General features: G+C 45.1%; 1 protein-coding gene across 1 annotated transcript in view; it reads left to right on the plus strand.

The window, feature by feature from the left end:
* Nucleotides 1-23,321, plus strand: part of PDE7A (phosphodiesterase 7A) — a 1,297,734-nt gene that overhangs the window by 181,315 nt on the left and 1,093,098 nt on the right. Inside the window, exon 2 of the mRNA XM_044065847.1 lies at nt 12,015-12,166. Coding sequence (XP_043921782.1) covers nt 12,015-12,166 — 152 coding nt within the window. The remainder of the gene's footprint in view (nt 1-12,014; nt 12,167-23,321) is intronic.

The following is a 23,321-nucleotide window of genomic DNA, read 5'->3' on the forward strand; positions in this document are numbered from 1 at the left end:
TGCCACAAAACCCAATATCCTGAGGTATTCCGTTACTGATATAGAAGTCTGAGTGGAAAACCTCCACAATATATCTAAATATTGATCTTTTTTTTCCCCCTGTGGAAGAAATGTTCTTTGTACTGAGTTGTCTAGCAGGCACTCCATAAACACAATATTTTGAGATGGAGTCAGAAAAGACTGTTGAACGTTCTTTTGGAATCCCAATCTGTGTGGGAGATCTCTTACTCAAAATGGAGATGCCTAACACTTTGTAAAATAATCTTTAGAGATAAGCAAGTCATCTAAGAATGGAAAATGTGGATACTCTGTAGCATGCAGTGAGCAATCACAGGAGATAAACACTTGTAAACACTATGGGAACATTGGATAGCCCAAAGTGTAAGGCAGAGAACTGATGATGCGATCCAGTTCTTAAGAAACACCTGAAATCTGGATGAATAGGAATGTGATATGAATGTTTCGAATCTAAGGTTACTAGAAAAATCAAATGAGGAAGAAGGGGTAGCAGGTTGTGAAATGAAAGCATTTTGAACTTTGGCACTATCACAAACTCTCTCAGAAAAAAAGGTCCAGAACTGATCTACAAGAATTTCCTTTCTTTGGCACTAAAAACATTCTTCTGTAAAATCCTTTTCCCAACTAGGAAGGAGGGACAACTTCTATTACCCCCTGAGATAGAATATGATGTTAAACAGGAGGAAAGAAAAGACACACTGTTCTGGCAGGTGAGGAGGAATCCCCTTGGAAAGGCCTTGCTAATCTTCTCCTACACCCAAGTATTTGGTGAGTTAACTAAAATAGCTACAGTTTTCCTGGCCTGTTGGTACCCATGAAGTAAAATCCAGAGACACCCCCCCCCCCCCCATGGCACAGTTAGCTTCATTGTTTAGGGCTGATTTCTTCATTACGGTGTCCACCAGTGTACCCTAGGATTACCATGTGTTATTCAGGAGTGTGCTGACTACATGCAAGCCACAGATTCTTGCCTTGGCTTCACCTGCTGAATTCTTGAACAGGGTCTATTTAAACTTCACATCCCCATCTTCTCATGTATATAGTAAGATCTACTCAGGATATGAGAACTAAACTCATCCTGCATAGAAACTTTGGCTGGGTATTCCCAAGGCACCATTATTGTATGTTGGAGTGTCTTGGGCCTATTCAGCTGCTGTTCAGTGCCATGCAAAATACCTCTGAGAGAACATCTTATTAACGGATGAAACCACAAGAGACATTCCTGGTATCCAGGAGACTGATATACAATTCCTCAAAGCCCATTCACTGGCTATTTGGTTCTGAATACATTAAAGTTTTTTAGGTGCAGGTGTCTTAAACCCTCTATTCAATTCCCCAGACAGTCACTATCACAGTGGCCAGAGTGTCACATAATGAGTGAACATTAAACTTGTAAGAAGTTTCCAGAGTTGAAAAAGAAGATAAGCCTTTCATCTTGCACAAGAAGCCGTGGGAATATCATCTGATGTGGAAGGATGCTATTACGTTTGTGAAAAGTTTTAACAACTCCAGTAGCTTTCTCTTTATGTATTAAGGAGGTAAGACCAAACAGTGAGGACTAAACTTCATATTATGGTGTGGGGAAATTGATCTTTTTATTTTCTTCAGAAGACACAGGTGAGACAAAGGCCCAAAAATAGGAACACTTTTTAAATATTGCGCTTTCAAACTTAGAAAATTGATAATTGTATCATGAAATTTTCTATAGGATATGAAGTGTGAAACTCAAAAGTCTATCATTATTTTCTAACTTCAAGTCTTTAATGATTTGCCACTAATTTGCCAGAAAACCACAATTTTATGAAAATATCAAACATCTGGACATTCTGTGAAAATCTGTACATTTGAGAGGTGTGCTAGTTTTATATGTCTCTCCTTAAAAAAAAAAAAAAAAAAAAAGGCTTGACACTAAGAAGAGTATTTTTTGCTAATTTTGTATTTTGCGCTGGGTCATCATTAGAACATAACAAAACTGTCCAAGGCACAAAATCTCTATTTAAAAGTTAAGATAAATTAAAATGAAAGAGTTACACTAATCATTTCCCTGGCTTTAGTCTTTAATAATGTAGAGTCTGTGAACAAAGTACGTCATTAACCCGAGTTTGGGTGTACAGCACAGTCTCTTTTCTAGATTGACGTTCTGTTAATGGGTTTGCATGAGTGGCATGATACTGTAGTCATTCACCCCTAGGAATGTTCAGACTGCTTAGAAAAATCAGACTGGGAGTCTTTCTGCCTGTGGCTAAAACGGTCAGTGTAGTAATTCCTATAACAATGACTAACAAAGTATACTATAAAACATTTATCTAAGTGTAAAGGAATGTAAAATAAAGCCTGTTTGGTCATAACCTGGGAAATAACTAGTAAACATGCAAAGCCAGGTGTGTTGATTGTTTACTTGAGCTAATTAAAAAAAAAGTGGAGCATATGATGTGCTGTCTTTCTTATAGCTGTGCCAACATGGTCTCTGAAGGTAGGCAGTATACCCAGCAACTAATAGGTATCTCCGCTGCTCCAGGCCAATCAGCATCACTTTCCCCATGATGAGCAAGTTGATCTCCGCTATTTAAGTTAATCCTCCTTCATCTAGCCCCTAAGGTGCCTGTGCCACTGATTGGGCATTGGTCATATGAGTTGTAGTCTGGGCTTAATCCCTTTATACCAGAGGGACATGGAGTTTAAAATATTTTTGATTAAGCTGAGGAAGACAGCAAAGCCATGTTCAACAAAAGACATGATGTAATGTGGTCCTATCTCGCCTACATTCATTACTGACTGGCTCGGAGCCGAGAATCGGCTCCGACTCGGCCGATAGTTACTAGCACGAAGTCTCTAATTGGCTGGGCTAACCTGGTATCCCAAGATGCACCACGCCCAACCCCCAGATCTCGTTTGCCGCTCGTTGAGTTAGGACGTGGTCTCGAGCTTGGCTGTGGCTAAGTACCCTATTTAAACTATTTTCATAGTTTTCTTCTGTTTAACTTTCAGACCAAAAGCTATTTTCATAGCTACGTTGTGTATATCTTGTGTGTGAGTGCTATATATTGTGGTTTAGACTAGTTATAGTTTTGTGGTATCCTTGTGTTTGGCGGGCTAGGCCCATTTAAATTAGAGGGCCTTGCCCTATCCTGTCTCTGTTACCTTTGTTCGTGTGTTGGGGTGTTTAAGTTAGAGTCCCTTTCTCCCTGCCTGTCCTCCTCTTGTGTTTGTGTGTTGGCTGTATTTACTATGTCGGGTAAGGACCAGAAGGAGCATAAACCTTCTGGTTTCAAGAGGTGCGCCAAATGCTTTTACAAGATGTCTTTGACAGATGGCCATGCCATCTGCGTGTATTGTTTGGGCGCCATACATTTGCAAGAATCATGTAGCGTGTGTCACTCTTTTAGTTCCAGAGTCTTGCAAGAGAGAAAAAACAAACTGATTCTCAAGGGCCTTGTAAAACCTGCCTTTGAAGAAACTTTGGAATCTTCTTCCCCTAGTGGAAAATCTAAGCCAAAATCAAAAAAGAGGTCTCCGGCTCCGTCTAGTTCTTCGGAGCCATCGGAGAAGAGATTGAAGACAGTTTCACCTTCCGTGACTCCATTGGCCTCGGAGCCGCAGGACAGTATTTCTGTGTCGGAGTTGACTCCCTTGGTGTCGGCGCCACAGGAGGTTTCCGTGGTACTGGAGCCGACATCGGTTCCGATTCTCCTGGAGCCGATTCGAAGCTGTTCTCCTAGTCTTATGCTGGATCCTTTGGAAAAGATTTCTCGACCCCCTTCTGTGTCCTCCAAGTCTTCCAGGTTGTCTGATTCGGATGTGGATAGGGTGGTACACAGGCTCCTCCAGTCGCCGGTGTCGACTAAATTATTTTTGGCTCTGACCCACTCAGCTCTGGAGCCTGCCCTCTTGTCGGTTCTGATTATTCCTCCTCTGAGCGCCTCTGTGTCGGAGCCGGAGTGCTCTGCCTCGAGTGAGGTCCTTGGGTCGGCCCCGATACCCCCTTTGGGCCTTTCAGTTCCGACTTCGGCTCCAACCTTCTTGGTTCCATCTTCTGGTTTCGCTACTCTGGTTTCCTCGGTCGGACCCGAGGGGGATACATCGGCACTCCAAACCTCAGCTCCGAGTCTCCCTCTTGGTGCATCGGCTTGGGGAACCCCAACTTAGATTATGGTTTCGGACACGGGTCGGTCCTCTGATTCTGGTGGACCTGCCTTCGAGGCCATGAGGAGCGCACTGGCCAGGTCCTCAGTGACTTCACTTGAGTCAGCCACTCCTTCCCAGGACACCCCGGCTAGAGCCTCTGATGCCCCCCTATCAGTGGACAGTGGGGCTCCAAGGCCTGAGGATACCCCCATGCGTGGTCTCCAGCTTTCTGAGGGCCCTTCAGAGTCCTTGCCTGAGGAGCCTCCCAGAAAGAAATTGTGCAAGAGGAAGCACATAGACTCCCCGGATGAGTCAGTCACCTCAGATACCGACCTCGATGACGCAGAGGGGTCCCCTAAATCGTCCTCCGATGATGTATCATTCTCTGACATCCTGGAGATTTTGAGGCAGAGAGGCAATTGGCCTTCCAAAACCCCCTCTGAAGAGGAGTCGGTCTTCCTCAAGGCCTTCGGAGCCCGACCTTCTGCCTCCTGGGTGTCTCCGCCCTTCGAATTGTTGGACCTTATTTGTCGAAGGTTGTGGGAACACCCTGACCATGGAACCGGTACCCAGCCGCCCAAACAAGTTTCTGTCTGCACCCCCAGGAAAAGAGTTCTTAACTAAAGAAGTTCTGTAGATGCCATGGTGGTGGCGTCTGCCACTCAGCAAGAAGTTGCAGAGGCTTCTGCTTCCATTCATCCTCCTAACAAGGAGTCCAGGAGTATGGATCGGTATGGGAAGCGTGCCCTGTCTTCAGCGACCTTTACCCTGCAGTCGTTGAACTACCTTTGTGACTTTACTCTGCTCCAAAGGGATCTCCTCAAAGAGTTGGGAGATGCCCTATTGGGTAACTTGCCTGAGGAGGTGAATCAGACTGTCAGTGCCCAGTTGTCTACCCTTTCCTCTATTGTCAACTCGTCCATGAGGCTCATATCCTATGTGGCCGAGGGGGCGGGTAGGGCAGCTAGCTCAGGCGTAGCCCTCAGGAGGCAAGCCTGGATGCGCCTGTGTCACTTCACGGAGGCCTTCAAGTCTTCCTTCACGGATGCTCCCTTCGATGGGTCCTCACTCTTTGGACCCAAAGTGAAAGACACTCTCACCAGATGTGAGCAGGAGGGAAAGACTTTGTCTGCCATAGGGGCCCGTTTTTCGCTTCCCTCTAGGCCTTATCCCAAGGCACAGAGGGGAGGTAAGATGTGGTTCAGAAAGTCTCAGGCGTCTTTCCCTGCCAATCATGGTGACCCCCCCCTCCAGGGGCAGAGGAGGGGGGAATTACTCTGGAAGGCGTCGCCCTAGGGGTGGGGGTGGCCCCCGCAACTCAGGAGACCGCGAATCCTTTCGTGGATCCTCCTACCAATGTCCCTGAGGGACTGCACAACGGTGCTACTCTGGAGCCGGTCGGGGGCCGTTTTTCGAGGCACCCTCAAGCCTGGGAAAGCATCACTCAGGATCGATGGGTGCTCCGAATAATTACCAGAGGTTACACCATTCCCTTTATCCCCTCCCTCATCCAAGAAAATCCCAGACGTTCCACCCAGTCAAAGGGATCGAGCAGCGCTAGAGGTCTCAAAGCTGCTGGAAAACGGAGTCATCCAACCAGTCCCCTCAGACCAGATCGGATCAGGAACTCACTCAAGGTTATTTTTGGTGCCGAAAAGAACAGGGGACCTGAGACCCATCCTGGATCTCAGCCATTTAAACCGCTTCGTCCTGAAGTCCAAGTTCCGAATGGTCACTCTTTAGTCCATTTTTCCCTTATTGGAAAAAGAAGTATGGATGTGCTCCATCGACCTCAAGGATGCCTATTACCACATCAAGATAAACAAGGCATCCAGGAGTCACCTACGCTTCCGACTGGGAGCCAGTCATTTCCAGTTTCGTGCCCTGCCCTTTGGTCTCACCAGAGCCCCCAGGGTGTTTACCAAATGTTTAGCAGTGGTGACAGCTCACCTGAGATGTCAGGGATTCCAGGTGTTTCCATATCTGGACGACTGGCTTCTCACTGCTCCCACCAGGCATCTACTCGTTCGAGCAATGAAGGCTGCCATCACATTGGGCCAATACCTAGGGATTACCTTCAACTGGGAAAAATCTGTCTTGCAGCCATCACAGTGTGTTGCATTTATCGGCGCAGAGCTAGACTCCGTCCAAATGAGGGCTTTTCTTCCAACAGAAAGAATAAAAGTGCTACAAGCTCGAGTTTTGGCCTTACTACCCCTCAAGAAAGCCCAGGCCAGATTTGTTCTTCAACTACTAGGATCAATGGCGGCTACCATCATGCTAGTACCACTAGCCAGGCTACATATGCGGATCCTCCAGTGGCTTCTGTCGGTTCAGTGGTCCTTTCAGGAATTCCCTCTGTCTCATCCGATTCTTATCACGGAACAATGCTGACAGGACCTACGTTGGTGGCTTCATTCACCCAATCTGAACAAAGGGAGCCCCCTGACCCCCCTGTATCCTACCGCCACAGTGACCACAGACGCTTCCCAGATAGGGTGGGGGGGCATTATCTGGGCAGAACTGTCCAAGGCAAGTGGCAGGACCATGAGGTACACTTGCACATCAATGTCCTAGAGATGAGGGCAGTGCTACTAGCATTGCAAGCACTTCAGAGCTCTCTTCCCAAGGGAACGATTGCTATTCTTTCCGACAGCATGTCATTTGTGTGGTACCTGAACAAGCAGGGAGGAACCAAGTCCTATCCCCTCTGCAGAGAGGCCATGAGAGTGTGGAACTGGGCGGTGTCTTCCCAATGTTTTCTTGTGGCAACGCACATTCTGGGGAAGTCCAATGTGATAGACAGGCTAAGCAGAGCTATTCTGATGCCTCACGAGTGGTCCCTGAATGACCAAGTTGCAACTCGGATCTTCTCCAGGTGGGGTCAACCTTGCTGCGATCTGTTTGCCAGTCCCCTCAATGCCAAGTGCAGCAGGTACTTCACTCTGATCCCCCTTCAGGGGGGAGTCACCCAGGGACGCTCTAGTCCACGATTGGCCCCCCCCGGTCTGCTTTATGCCTTTCCTCCGTTTCCTCTATTATCAAGAGTGATTCAGAAGGCAACTTCTTTGGGAAGCAAGATGATTCTAATCGCACCACACTGGCCCCGTCAAGTTTGGTTTCCTTTTCTTCGGAAGTACACAGTGGACGGCCCTTGGACTCTGGACCCAGCTCCAGACCTATTGACTCATCTGTCGGGTCAGTTCCATCCATCACTACGAACCCTCAGGTTGACAGCTTGGCTTCTCTACTTCCATCCTTAGTCAGACTACACTCCTTTTCGCCTGAGGTGGTACATATCCTGTCTTCCTCCCACAAGTCATCCACTAGAAAGATGTACTCTAGCAAATGGAGGAGATTTGCTATTTGGGCTCAAGCACATAATCTAGACCCCTTCACAGCCCCCTTGTCTGCGGTCTTAGACTTTTTGGCTATGCTCTTCAGACAGGGTTCCGCTCCCTCTACCATTAAGGTACAGCTGGCGGCCATTTCTAATTTTCACGTTTCATATGAGCCTTCCCTTATGGGCCATAAACTTTGTAAAGCCTTCCTGAAAGGAGCCTGGTTACTTCATCCCTCAGCAGCACAACCAGTCTTGCCATGAGATTTAAACTTGGTGCTTCGAACCATAACTTCTGCTCCCTTTGACCCGGCTGCCACTTGTGAATTAAAATATTTACCTTGGAAGACGGCCTTTCTGGTCGCCATTACTTCGGCCAGGAGGGTATCGGAGCTTCAAGCCCTTTCCATTAAAAGCCCCTATTTGATCTTCCATAAGGATAGGGTTTCCTTGAGACTCAACCCTTCCTTCCTAAGGTATCTTCCACCTTTTGTCTTCATCAATCCATTGACTTGCCAGTTTTCTTTCCAAAATTTTCAAACCAAGCGGCATTCAAATTTCACCAGCTGGATGTACATAGACAGCTAAGGTTTTATTTGCATAGGACGAAACTCCACAGGAAATCGGATCAATTGTTTGTGTCCTTTTCAGAAAACAAGAAGGGTAGCCCTGTGACGAAGAGTACTATTGCTAGGTGGATTATGGACTGTATTTCTTTTATTTACGAATCAGCAGGCAGACTTTTACCTTTCCCGGTTGAGGCTCATTCTACCAGGGCTATGGCTGCCTCAGTAGCTTATCATGCTAGGCTCTCTTTGGATGATATCTGTGCTGCGGCCACCTGGATCTCTCCGCACACCTTTATTTCTCATTACAAGCTGGACGTGGCGTCTAGAGGCCGGGCTTCCTTTGGTTCCACGGTGCTCAGGAGTATTTTTTCGTGAGCCTCCCAGGATATAGGTGCTAGGGACGCTGTCCCATTAGTAATGAATGTAGGCGAGATAGGACCACATTACATCAATTAGTTATGCACTTACCATAACGATAGATGTATGTGGTCCATCTCGCCTACATTCTTACGTACCCACCCACCTTCCCCCTTCCTGGTGGACTTGGAGGAAATTACATTCTTAGACCCTTCTGAGGATGTTATTTTTTCTCTCTTCTTGCTTGTGTTGTTTTCTGTGAGATTGTGTATGTAACACTGTTATATGTTTGGCAAACAAGATCTGGGGGTTGGGTCTGGTGCATCTTGGGTTAGCCCAGCCAATTAGAGACTTTGTGCTTGTAACTATCGGCAGAGTCGGAGCCGATTCTCGGCTCCGAGCCCGTCAGTAATGAATGTAGGCAAGATGGACCACATACATCTATCATTATGGTAAGTACATATCTAATTGTTTTAAGTACCTGATTATGCACTTTTACCACAGAGAAACCATTATTCCTTTAAAGCAACAACAGCAGGAAGGATGAGATGAAATTCTTCAGACATAGTTCTATCAAAAACCTTCAAGATGGCTCCTCAGCATTTTTCAATTTAGCTTATCCCATCCCCATCTCAGAATACAGTTCACCATACATGCATAAAACTGAAGTATCAATTACTTCAGGTAGAGGTTGTCTAGGGATTATAAAAAAAAAATGTGTACAAGCATTGTTGTAAGTTGCCATGTGCATATGTCCTCCTAGTTGACCCAGTTTATTAAATGGGGTGGGTTGTAGGGAACAGAGTTCCACTGCAGAAAAAATAGCTTTTATACATAATTTTGAAGGGCAATTTCAGAGAAAAGATCCTGTCCTGTACAATACATCTGCACCGTTGATGTCCTTCCATTTCACTATTGCAGTATTCAGTACATTAGAGGGATCCCTGCCAAGGGCAGCCCGATGTCCTGCAGTAGACCAAAACCTTTATGTGTATCACACACATGCTCCTTGCATAGTGTAGGGCAATTTTTTTTAATTGTTTGTGGGGTTTCATGTCACCAAGAAGGGTAAGTGTCATTATGGGAGAGAGATTTCCCATAAAGACCACTATGAACAGTGTCTGTTTTGCCTTGGCGCATCACACAACCATACATCCTGTCCCATCTGTCAGGCCTTTGTACGTAAAACCCTTCATAGTAAACTCTCTTCTTTGGTGCTCTATCTTGAAAAACAGTGTCTTAAGCTTCTTGCAAAAAACACAATAAGGGAACTTCCTGCTCTCAAGGACAGCCGTCACTGTAGAAGGCCAAGAAGTCTAGGCCAGAATCCTCTGCCGTTCAGCCTTCCACGGACATCTCTCCTGAGCAAGTGAATGGTCGGAGAGTCACCCAGCTTTATTGTTGTATTCTTCTGCCGAGACCGGCAGAGATCTGACTTTAAGCACGTCCGAGGAGGTATTACAGATGTACATTGTGGGCGTTTAGAGGGAACTACAACTGATTATCTGCGAGGGGCCTAGGGATGTTCCTGAGTCAGAGCCTTCTAAATTTTATAAGGCGGATGTCCCATTGAAGCAAAAGCAAAGACTAAGCATATTACTCCTGCTCCTAAGGATCCACAAAGTGAATGGCAGTAATTCACTCAGGGTTTGTTTAGTGCTTTGATGGCATTGAAACCTCCTCAGGGAGTTTCTGTTCTAGCCCCTGTTGGTCCTCTGCTCCCCTAAAAAGACCCAGAGAACAGGATTCCTCTGGGGAGGAGCTGGATTCAGATGAGGAATCCCTTGCTTACTCTTCTCAGATTCCCCCTCCTTTGGACTATGGATCAGAGGAAGAAGAATCTACCAGTGCTGATACTCCCTTTGAAGTCATTTCATTTGGGAACATGATCTCCAGGATGATGGAGTTCTTTAAATGGGATTGTGCTCAGGTTTCTGAGGCACATAAGATATGAGTTGCTGCAGATGGATTCTTCTAATCTGCTCTTTGTCCTGTTTTGGCTGCCTTGTTGGATGCATTTTCCACTGCTTCTAAGGCTCCAGACTCTCAGCCCCCTGCTCCCAAGAAATCTGATAGATTCTGTATGGTGCCTGAAGACTAAATTTTTGTACAAGGGTCCTCCTGACCAATTCGGTGGTGTCTGTAGCTTTTGACAAGCCCTCTCATTTACTTCATTCTCCCAAGTTACTGCCCTCTGATAAAGATAGCAGGACCATGGAAAGGCTAGGCAAGAGGGTTTATACTTCTGCTACCATGCCAGCCGTCCTTAGCAGGGTATCCCCCTAATGTAATGAATAGTGCAGCAGTGAAGAGAAGGACATCTACCATTATGGTAAGATTTTACACAGCTGTACTTATGTACTCCTGGCACAGTTTTGTTTGTTGATAGCTATTTCCACACATTTTTAATCCAGTTACCATAAGGACTTGAAACTCAGACACCCTTCTGGCAGAATTAAGGGCAAACATAATTTTGATGTTAAATTTCGGTAGGCATCCAAAGACAAATTGGCAGCGATATTGTATTTAAATTAACATTTTTAGTATTAAACAACTAATATTGTTGAGAATGTGAATTGTATGCCTAAGCACTGTTTTTATACCTGCCTCCCAAGTGAGTCATCAGTATTTGAGCAAGAAGGTTAATTATAAAAAAAAATTGCCATTCAAGGTTTATGTAGTTTTTAAACATTTGTTTATGAACGATTTTGTTGCAGTGTAAGCTATGGTTTATCATCCTATAGTTTGTACTTTGGAAAGCTGATATTTGTCATTGTTTACTGGGAAAACTGTGACAGTTGAGAGTTTAAGTAGAGGTAGCTGAAGCCACATGTCTCAACTGTCCAGATTTTCGCAGAATGTTCAGATTTTTGTTCTATATATATATATATTTGGTCTTTTTCTCATAAAATTTGATGTGTGGTTTTCTGGTGAATAACTGATGATTGAAGTCACCAAATAATGACCTACATTTAGTTTCAGTCTGCTTATCCTTCAAAAAATGTGTACTAAGACAAATCCTGTTATTCTAGCAACTTTCTAACTTTGTAAGAGCAATATTTAAAATCTGACCCCATTTTTTTGCCCTTTGCCCCCCATTATTTTAGGCTTTGTCCTAATTACTTGTGCTAAGCAGTTGAAAGGTATGACTGAAGCACATTATCTGTCTTCAAAACACTGTGCTATATGCATGGGGTTTGTCCTTCTTGTGGTGCAGCAGTCTGGAGAGTTGATTGATATAACATCTTTAGATATAGATGGCTTTGGTGTGAGGAGCTTGAAACCCTGAAAAATACCCGTGTTGAAAATTTGAGTAATCTGCTTTGCTTTTACTTGACATGCTTTTTCACAAATTGATTATCAGTGAAATGACAAGAAAATGTATACTCGTGTGTAACCTGAAAAATGAAATTGCCCCTGAGCGAATTCAGATTTTTTTATTTTAAAGTAAAGTAAATGGAGCAAGCTAGTTTTGATCTAACATTTAACTGATAGCTGCATATATTATGTATGATTCTTTTTAACCCCAAGTACATTTGCAGGCACTCCAGCGCTGGTGAATATACAGATATACCTTTGACTTTTGTGTTCTTTTCTCCTTCTAGCACTTTCCGAAACAGAAGGATCTGTGTCAGCAAGAAATGCACGGAGGTTATTGAGTTTCCAGAGATACCTGAGGTCTTCTCGATTCTTTCGGGGTAATAGTCCTCAGAACTCATATTGTGTTTTAGATGATGATTACAATGGTCAAGCCAAGGTTTGTCTTTTACTTTTAATATTTTGTCCGAACTTTAAGTTAGTCTATGCCGTTTGCTTTTTATATGTCAGGTTAGTTTACAAGTTCTGTAACATTACTTATCCATTTTTAATGTATAAGATAGACTGATCATGTTGTATAATAGGCTACCCTTTTGTCCATTGACATAGTACTTTGTTCTGAAAAGGTATACACAGTTTCACTGACAATTGTTGGATCACTGAGTACCTTTTTAAGTTAATTTAGGAATCACTACTTTATGATCGAAGTATATTTTCTGAAATAAGTTCCTTATATTCACTAGTTTGATTAAATTGACCAGTACACCAGCTGTAAAATCTGTAAAAGCACAGGTTTGTATTGGAAGCATATTTTTTTGAAGATGATTATTCATTAGGTTAAGCATTTAATAACAGAATAATTCATTCAGCTTCAAACCGATGTTAGGTTCTGTGTGTAATGCATATTTCTAGAGTCACTGATAATTCTTTCCATCATAAGTTTTTAACATTTTTTGAAACCTCCATGCATCATTATTTTTCCTTCTTTACTTCTTTAAAGACTGTGCTGCTCTTAGACATAGCTTAAGCGCAGAACAGACTGGTACTACAGTATCATGAAGTATAGTGAGCACTTTGATTAAGCTCTGAAACTGGTGAAAAGACAAGCTTGTTAGGCATCTTTCTGACGTCAAAAAGGTGCTTAAGCTTTTGTTTAGCACCCCCAGCATTGTTAAACACAAGTCTCATGCTAGATAGTCTGCAGCCACCACAGAAAAGCGATAGGAAGCTGTCACAGTTCATTTAGACTTGTGACTGTTCTCTGTGCATGGCTCACAACCACTTACGTACAGAATCAGAAGCAAATCCAGAAATAAATGAGGGATACTATTGCAGATATTAGCACTATTCACCTCAGACTTTGACAGAAAGAGAATTTGAAATAATGAGCATTTTCTGAAGTAAAAGTCTGCATCTCAAATTATTATCCTTATTTATGAAGTACAGTCCTTCACTTTTTCTTCTAAAATCTCCAGTTTTAGGAGGAGAGAGCTAAATTTTGAGCCAAAATCAGGGATGCCCATTAAAATCATGAGCAGTTGAAAGGTATGTTGGTGTCAGCAGTTTCATGTTGCAGCTTTCTAAGCTATAGGTTCATAGGTTCATACTAGGCTATCTGCCCAAGGGCATTTATAAGCCTAGCCCAGAGTTTTGTGGCTTTCGCCACCCCTTTAGTTTGAAGGATACTATGCCCATTATTTTGCTGTGCCTCTGTCAAGCAATGACACTGAGGTAATCCCTGGGGTATATCTGCGATCTCCCATCCATTGGTCAGGATTTCTCTTGAACAAAGCCACCAAGGTGCTCTGCCTCACATGTACCGGGATTTTGTTCCACAGCATAGGGAGTCTCTGGGTGATGAATCTGTCCCTCCAGCACGTCCTATTAATAACCGTGTCAAGGTTTAAGTCTCCCGCCCTTGTAGTTCTGAGGGATCTAGATTTTTTGAGGTGAAGCATGTTCATCAATTCCGGGTTGGACATGGCCTTGTATGTCAGGCACAGGTCACCTCTGAGCAGACGGTAAGTGACTGAATAGAGCTGGAGTTCCTTCAGTCGGGCAGCATAAGACATATTTTTGAGACCCTTTATCCTTTTGGTGAGGAACTTTTGGGGCCTTTCCAGTTGCTGCAGGTGTCTGGTCAGATACATTCCGAATGGGGCATTGTACTCAATCATTGGTCTGATGAGTGATGAGTACAGGGGGACGATGACCTCCCTTGATCTAGATGTGAATCCCTTCATGATCAGGTGGGTAATGTAGAAGGTCTTCCTAACTACTTTGGCAACATGAGTGTCAAACGAAAGGTTACTGTTAACCTGGGTCCCCAGATCCCTGATAACCTCTTCTGTGCTTAGTGGATTGCCACCTATATGGTAGCTAGGGGTAACCTTGTTTTTCCCGAAGGGTATGACTATGCATTTTTTGGCGTTTAACTTTAGGCCATGGCTCTGGCACCAGTTATCCGTTTCTATAAGACCCTTCTGAAGGATATCTGTGTCAGATGTGTTCTCGACTATGGCGCCCAGTTTGCAGTCATCTGCAAACTTTGTCAGCCATAACTCTCCTGTGTTTGCTTGTACTTCTGAAAAGTAGATGCCGAACAAGAGTGGGCCCAGGACTGAGCCCTGTGGGACACCACTTGTGACAGGCTTTGAGTCTGACATGGCGCCAGCAACTCTGACACTGTGGGTTCTGTCACTTAGCCAGTTTGCAACCCATCTTGTGACGTATGGGTTTACATTTAAGCTGATGAGTTTTTCAATGATACCTGAGTGGGGTATTGTGTCGAAAGCCTTTGACAGGTCGAGGTAGGCTGTGTGGACTGCCTTTCCCTCATCAATGGCCTTGGTGACTGTTTCGAAAAAGTCAACCAAGTTTAAAAGGCATGATCTGCCTTTGACAAAGCCAAACTGGGTTGGATCCAAAGTCTGCAAGTCCCCTATGTCTTTATTTATGAGTTCCATTATGATCCTCCCCATAGCTTTGCAGATCAGGCTTGTCAAGCTGATGGGACGGTAATTTCCAGGGTCGGTGGAGGCACCGCCTTTGTGAAGTGGGACCACAGTTGCCGTACGCCACTCCTTGGGTACGTATCCTGAGGTGAGGCTAAGATTAAACAGCTGCCCTAACTGCGGGTTTAATTCCTCATTGAGTTCGTGGAGCACACAACTGGGGACACCATCTGGTCCCATGGATGCTGTGTTTTTCGCCTTGGAGAGAGCAGTTCTCACCTGAGCGTTAGAGATGTTTGGGGGGCTACAATCCTCTGGTATAGATATCTCTCCTTTTGGGGGGGGGGGGAGTTAGCACTGAACCTGTCAGCCAGTATGTTGGCAATGTCTGTAGGTTCAGTAATTTTTACATCATTTTGAACTAATTCTGAGCATATCTGGGAGTTTCCTCCCAGGTTTCTAACATAGCTAAAGAAAGGCCTTATGATTGTCTTTTGAGTCCTTAGCGACTTTTCTCTCAAAATTTGCCTTGGATGATTTTATGAGAGATCTTAGTTTTTTTACTTATAATGATTAAAGGTGTCTTCCCTTTTGAGGATTTTGCTCTATCTTGTAGTAGCTTCCTCCTTTTGTTGTAGAGCTTGTTTATGACTGGGGTCCACCAGACTGGACGCTTGCCTTTGGTACAAAGAGTCTTTGTTTTGTTTGGGATTGCCTGATCCATGCAGTCCTGTAGGTGCTGGTAGAAGGCATTTGTAAGTGTTTCAGCGGCTTGGGTAATGGTTTCCGTAGGCTCGGGGGCCTTAAAAGAGACCACACTAGTCTTTAGAAGTGTGAAGTCGGCTTTTGAGAAGTTCTTCACTGTGGTCTTTTTTATATCAGGTGGGGGCGGGATGTGGACTTCCAGTGAGATTAGTTTATGATCTGATCTCACCAGTGAGGGGTATACTTCCGGTGTTGAACATTGTGACCCCATGTCCGTGATGATGAGATCTAGTATGTTTTCTCCTCTTGTGGGGATGGTGACTAGTTGTTCCATGGCATTTGAGTTTATGAACTCTAGGAACCTTTGGGCTAGAGTGTTGGGGCTTGAGTAGTGATCCCAGTCTATATTCGGGTAGTTGAAGTCACCTAGTATGATGGTGTTTGGAGATACATTTATCCCCTCCAGTGTTTTCAGGAAAGCTATGTGAGGTTCCTGAGTTTGAGATGGTGGCCTGTAACATGCTACAAATTGCAGAGCAGTCTTGCCTATGGTTAATTGCACCTGGATGGTCACCGATGCATCGTGCATTGCCACCAACCTTGAGGTGTGGGTGTACTTGATGAACATGGACACCCCCCCTCCTTTCTTGGTGTTGTCCGGATTTTGGGGCCGGAATGCATGATATGAGGTAAAACCTGATAGTGCCGGGGTGCTCTCAGGAGCCTTGAACCAGGTTTCAGTCACAGCACAGACATCGATGTTCTCCATACTGAGAAGGGCCTCGAGTGCGTGCATCTTGAGGGTGAGACTTCTGGCATTGAGCAGCATTACCCTTATTTTTTTTCCTTTTTTGTGTTCTAGGGTGGTAGGTTTAGAATTTGAGCCTTGCCTAAAAAAGGCACTATGGGGGTGGCAAGAGCCTATAAAACACATACAGCTACTGCACTGTCTGTTATTATTGTTTTCTAACTTTTGTAATGCTCCATGCACTACAAAAAATAATGACCATCTCTTTCTGATCATAACACAGGATGTTATGGGTTCTTAACATGCATGCCCTTATTCACCTCTTTAGCTTTGCTCTTGAAATAGATTTCTTGACATTCATGTCTCAAACACAACATCCTGGTTATGATCAGAGACCTGATTGTGGTCCTCTATATTAATTATGCATTGCCATATCTTATACGGGTCTGTATCAGAACATCGAAAACTATAAACTCGTATTGTGGGGGGACACAGCCCCCCCCCACCCCACTAGCAATATATATATATATATATATATATATATATATATATCTAGGTTTACTATTGAAATTGCGAACATCACTTGGTCGACAGTCGTATGGTCGAATGCATAAGGTCGGAAACACAGATGTCGAAGACATTATAATCAATCGAGGAACGGTTTTAACATGGGTCGAGGTAGGGAAGATGGTTGTAGTAGGGAATAATACTGTACACCTACCTCGACCCATGTTAAAACCATTCCTCGATTGATTATAAAGTCTTCGACATCTGTGTTTCCGACCTTATGCTCAATTACACGACAGTCGACCGAGTGATGTTCGCAATTTCAATAGTAAACCATATATATATATATATATATATATATATATATATATATATATATATATATATATACACACCAATTCCGACTTAGCAGTACAGTGAGGAAAGGGCAAATATTCCGTTCTTCATTGCACTGCAATCTCACAAAAAAGCATATCGAGGTCCGGCATTTTCTGCCTTTAGGTCGATCACTATTTATAGTTTTCGATGTTCTGATAGGAACCCTATTATACTACACAGACTTTCTTTCCATATATTTATTATTGTTTGAACCATGTTGAATTATTCTGGTAATTGCCTTGCAGTTAGAATTAACACTCCAGACTGTTAATGATCATGCTTCCTGTAACCCAGGACACAGGGTTTGTTATCTCCATTTGCATACTGTATGTCTCTGATCAAGTCACTTAACCAGACAGTGCTCTGTGATCACCCATGAAAAGGAATTCTTTTTCCCAGTGGGCTTACCCAGTTAAAAAATATCTTAACAATAAATAAATGAATATCTTGAAGCATCATGTTTGTTTGGACACTTTGAAACACTGTTGTGTATATCTACATTTATATGAGCACTAATCAGAATACAGCCATTTTTTTTCACTCCTAAACACAGTGTTGAGGGGAGCCAGATCGATAAGTGGCACTGAGCACCAGTTGAGCCAACTCTGTTGAACTTCATGAAATTATACAGTTCCACAAACAGATGTTTATCTGTACAGATGTTCATCCTTCTTGCTGCTGCAGTGGGTTGCATCTTTTCCTTCCCAGGAAACAATTGGCCAACTTCACAATGCTCTATCTACCTCCCACACCCTCACTCTGCTGGTTGTTGAGCCCAGAGGAAGAATCTTCAGTACTCTGTCTCAGCTCTGAGACTTTACAAGGAACAGCAACTGGCCACAGGCTTCATTTCTGGCAGACAAGTCCTCATAGGAGAACCCTTCCACACAGAAAATACTACCTTTTCTTTTAAATATTTTTGAAATTCTGTAGAATACAGGTAATTCTGTAGAATACAGACAATTTTATTAATATCAGAAGTTTCTTTTCAGAAGCTGCTGTTTTTAGAATAGGGCTTGCTGAATACAGGAGCTGTTTTTGTAAAGAAAAAAAATGCCCTACTTTTGAGACATTTCAACTGAAGTGAAAGATTTAAAGATTGGGAAATGTATGTGTTTTAAACACTTTGAATGTTTGGGTATCTTTGTAAACTGTGTCTTTCCATTATTATTTTACTGCTTGAGATATTTTGTTTAAAGGTGTTATATTTAAGCATCTAGAAATGTATTTTGTTTCTGAGTATACCTCATGATAACTTATCTTCATTTCTTGTTTTCTCTTAGTGCAGGCACTTTGATTGAAAGGGATAGAGTTATGACATGATTTGATTCACTTCTTGTGCTTTTAATTTTGAATTTTTTGGAGAATTTTTGGAAAGTGTTAAGTCTGCATACTGCTTGTAAACACTTACTTGAAAACTTATAATGTTATGTAGTCCTATCTTGCTTACATTCTTACCCGTGGGTTCGGAGCCGAATATCGGCTCCGACTCAGTCGATTTTACTAGCTCAAAGTCTCTCATTGGCTGGGCTAAGAGGGTATCCCATGGTGCACTGCTCCATATCCCCAGATCTCGTTTGCCGCTTGTGTAGCTCGGACGTGGTCTCGCTTGGCTGTGGCCAAGTACCTTCTTTTTTGCTATTTCTGTTACAGAAATTTTATATTTCATACCCAAAAGCTATTTTGATAGCTATGCTGTCGCTGTGTTTGAGTGTGATAGTTGCGTTTTTGGTATGCCTAACTGTTCCAGCGGGCTAGGCCCGTTTTAGTTGGACCTAGTCCTCCCCTCTGTTGTTAGATAAACTTTTTTGTGTGATTGTTTTTATCTGTGTGTTCCCTAGAAGAACCGTTTCAGTTAGAGGTTCTAAGAGTGTGTCTAGTACAGTTTTTCTGGTGTTTCTAATTTGTGTGTTATTCCCGCCCTTTTTGTAAGTTGTGTCTAGGTGGTTTCGCTAGCGCTGGTTATAAAATGTCTAAGGATCAGAAGGAGCATAAGCCTTCTGGCTTTAAAAAATGTTCCAAGTGTGGATATAAGTTGTCCATCACGGATGGGCACTCTGTGTGTGTTTACTGCTTTGGAGCCATCCATTTACAGGAGTCGTGTAGCTTTTGCCACGCATTCAGTCCTAGGGTGCTCCAGGAGAGGAAAAATAAATTAATATTAAAAGGACTTCTAAAACCATCATTTAAGGAAGCTATAGACTCGGCTTCTAGTCCTCAGTCAAAATCTAAAGCTTCCAAGGCTAAGAAAAGATCTACTGCTCCATCTGCCACCTCGGAGCTCCGGAGAAGATTACTGTTTTGTACTGTACCTCCTCGGCTCCACCCTCCTCGGGGCCGCAGGAGGTATCAAGTGTTAACTGAATCGGCGTCGGCTCCTATTATTCTTCAACCCATTCGGAGGCGGTCGCCCAGTGTGAGGCATGGTTCACCTGACAAGAGATCCCAATCTCCATCGCTGTCCTTCAAATCCTCCAGGCTTTCTGATTTGGATGTTGATAGGGTGGTGCAGTCACCGGTGTTGGCTAAATTGTTCTCTGCTCCGACACACACTGCTCCGGAGCAGGTTCCTATGACCGTTTCAATGATTCCTCCTCTGAGCACATCCTTGTCGTCTGAGCCGGTATGCTCCGCTCCGAGTGATGTTCCTGCGCCTGCTCCGATGCCCCCTCTGGGTCTATCGGTGCCGACCTTGGCTCCGACCATGTCTGTTTTGGCCACAGGGTTCGAGACTCTGATCTCTTCGGTCGGGCCCAAGGGGGATACTTCGGGACATCTGTCGGTTCCAAGTCTCCCACTCGGTGCATCGGCTCGTGGGACCCCAGTCCCAGTTGTGGCCTCAGAGGCCGGTCGGTCCTCGGACTTGGGGGGGGGGGGGCAGCCTTTGAGGCCATGTGGAGCGCGCTGGCCAGATCGTCAGCTACATCACCCGGGTCAGTCATTCCATCCCCCACCACCCCAGCTAGAACTTCTGACACTCACCTATCCATGGACAGTAGAGCGCCAGGCCCTAAGGATACCCCCATGAGCTGTCCCCAACTTTCTGAGGGTCTCCCAGAGTCCGTGCCTGAGGAGCCCCCTAGAAAGAAACTGTGCAAGAGGAAGCACATAGACTCCCAGGATGAGTCTCTCACCTCCGATACTGACCTCGAGGAATCAGAAGGGTCCCCTAAGTCTTCCTCTGATGTTTTCTTCTCCTATATCCTGGAGATACTGAAACAGAGGAGACTGGCCTTCCAAAGCTCCTTCCGAGGAGGAGTCAGTATTCCTTAAGGCTTTTGGCGCTCAACCCTCCGCCTCATGGATGTCTCCACCCTTCGATGAACTTCTTGACCTCATTTGTCGAAGAGTGTGGGAAAACCCTGATTCTGTGGAGCCCGTGCCCAGGCATCCCAACAAATTCCTCTCTGCCCCCCAGGGCAAAGAGTTTCTGTCAAAAGGAGTCCCTGTAGATGCCATGGTGGTGGTGGCAGCCACCCAGAAGGAAGTTGCAGAGTCTTCTTCATCTATCCATCCTCCTAACAAGAAGTCTAGGACCATGGACCGGTATGGGAAGCGTACCCTATTTTCAGCAACCTTCACTCTACGGTCACTGAATTATCTGTCTCACTTCACTCGGCTCCAGAGAGATCTCCTCAAAGAGTTAGGAGATACTCTTGCGGGTAACATACCTGAGGCGGTGGCTCAGATGGTTAACGCCCAGGTTTCTACCCTCAACTCCATCGCTAACTCGTCCATGCGGCTCATTTCGTATGCAGCCGAGGGAGCGAGTAGGGCAGCAAGCTCAGGGGTCCCCTTTAGAAAGTAAGCCTGGCTGCGCCTGTGTCACTTTGCGGAGGCCTTCAAGTCTTCCTTCACTGACGCCCCATTTGACTGTTCCTCCTTGTTTGGGACCAAAGTGAAAGACACTCTCATCAGGTGCGAGCAAGAGGGAAAGACCCTCTCTGCCGTAGGGGTTTGTTTTTCCCTTCCTTCTAGGCCTTATCCCAAGGCCCAGCAGGGGGGGGGGATGTGGTTCAAGAAATCAGAGGTTTTTTCCTGCCGCACAAGGTGAACCCCCCCCCCTCCAGAGGCAGGGGGGGGGTATTCGGGGAGCTGTCGCCCCAGAGGCAGAGGGGGCCCCCGCAGTTCGGTAGACCGCGACTCCTTCCGTGGCTCTCCATACTCTCATTCCTGAGGGTGTGCCCGACTGCGCTTATCCGGAGCCAGTCGGGGGTCGAATTTCCTTGTGTCCGGAAGCCTGGGAGAGCATTACCCAGGACTGATGGGTATTACGGATAATTTCCGGAGGTTACCTCATTCCATTCTCTTCAGTACCCCCGCCAATCAGAAAAATCCCAGACGTTCCACCCAGTCAAAGGGATCAAGCAGCCTCAGAGGTCTCGCAGCTGCTAGAAAAAGGAGCCATCCAACGAGTCCCCTTGGACCAAATCGGATTAGGGACTTACTCAAGATTCTTTTTTGTGCCGAAAAGAACAGGTGACCTGAGACCCATACTAGATATCAGTCAACTCAACAATTACGTACACAAGTCCAAGTTCCGTATGGTCGCACTACAGTTGATTCTTCCATAGTTGGGAGAGGAGGTATGGATGTGCTCCATCGATCTCAAGGATGCTTACTACCATATAAAAATGAACAGTGCATCCAGGAGTCACCTACGCTTACGGCTGGGAGCCAGTCACTTCCAGTTTTGAGCCCTGCCCTTTGGTCTCACCACAGCCCCCAGGGTGTTCACCAAATGTATGGCAGTGGTGACGGCTCACTTGAGACGTCAGGGATTCCAGGTGTTTCCGTACCTGGACGACTGGCTCCTTACCGTCCCCACCAGGCATCAACTAGTTCAGACCAGAGACGCTACCATCAGTCTATGTCACCAGTTGGGCATAATAAACTGGGAAAAATCTGCCTTATTGCCCTCACAGCGTATCATCTTTATAGGAACAGAGTTAGACACCATTCAAATGCGAGCATTCGTACCACAAGAAAGGATCACAGTATTACAACAACAAATACACATGCTGATGCCTGTGAGACAAGCAAAGGCAAGACTGGTTCTCCAACTCCTAGGGACCATAGCAGCAATTATCATGTTGGTCCCTCTAGCGAGATTACACATGAGACTTCCTCAATGGCTCCTCTTTGTCCAGTGGTTTCTCTAAAGACTTCCTCTATCTCATCCCATCTTACTCAGACAGGTGCAAGCAGGACCTCCGTTGGTGGCTGTGCACCAACAATTTGAACGGGGAAAGCCCTTCGTTCCACCCATCCCTGTTGCCACAGTGACCACGGACGCCTCCCAGATGGGGGGTGGGGGGGCATTATCTCGGCAGGACAGTCCAAAGCACGTGGCAGGAACACGAGATACATTTGCATATAAACGTCCTGGAGATGAGAGCAGTGCTTCTTGCATTGCAGGCACTTCAGAAAGTTCTTCCTCTAGAGACTGTTGCTATACACTGACAGCATGTCAATAGTGTGGTATCTCAACAAGCAAGGGGCAACCCGGTCTTACCCCCCCATGCAGAGAGGCTATGCGAGTGTGGCATTGGGCAATAGCTTCCCAACGGTTTCTGGTGGCAACGCACATTCTGGGGAAGTCCAACGTAATAGTGGACAGGCTAAGCAGAGCGATCCTTATGCCTTACGAGTGGTCCCTGAATCGCCTGGTTGCAGAGTGAATCTTCAGCAAATGGGGTCAGCCTTGCTGCGACTTTTTTGCCAGCCCTCTCAATGTGAAATGCAGCAACTACTTCACGCTGATCCCCCCACAGGGGGAATCACCCAGGGATGCTCTGGTTCACGATTGGCCCTCCGGTCTGCTTTATGCTTTCCCTCAGTTTCCCCTGCTGTCAAGGGTGATTCAGCAAGCGCAATCCTTGGGAAGCAGAATGATTCTGATTGCCCCACACTGGCCTCAAGTTTGGTTCCCCTTTTTTCAACCATACATTGTGGACACTCCTTGGATTCTGGACCCTCAACCAGATTTACTGACACACACGTCGTGACAGTTCCACCCCTCTTTGAGGACCCTCCATTTGACAGCCTGGCTACTCCACTTCCATCGCTAGTCAGACATCATAATTTTTCACCGGAAGTGGTCCACATATTATCGTCCTCTCATAAGCCATCCACTAGAAAGATTTATTCTAGCAAATGGAAAAGGTTCTCTATCTGGGCACATACTAGAGACATTAATCCTTACACAGCTCCAATAGATTCAGTTCTGGAGTTCTGTCTATGCTGTTTTATCAGGGGTCCGCATCAGCCACCATCAAAGTTCAGCTGGCGGCGATATCTAA

The sequence above is a fragment of the Protopterus annectens genome, chromosome 3.part0, assembly GCF_019279795.1.
Source record: "Protopterus annectens isolate FY-2018-M chromosome 3.part0, PAN1.0, whole genome shotgun sequence".
Classification (NCBI taxonomy): domain Eukaryota; kingdom Metazoa; phylum Chordata; order Ceratodontiformes; family Protopteridae; genus Protopterus; species Protopterus annectens.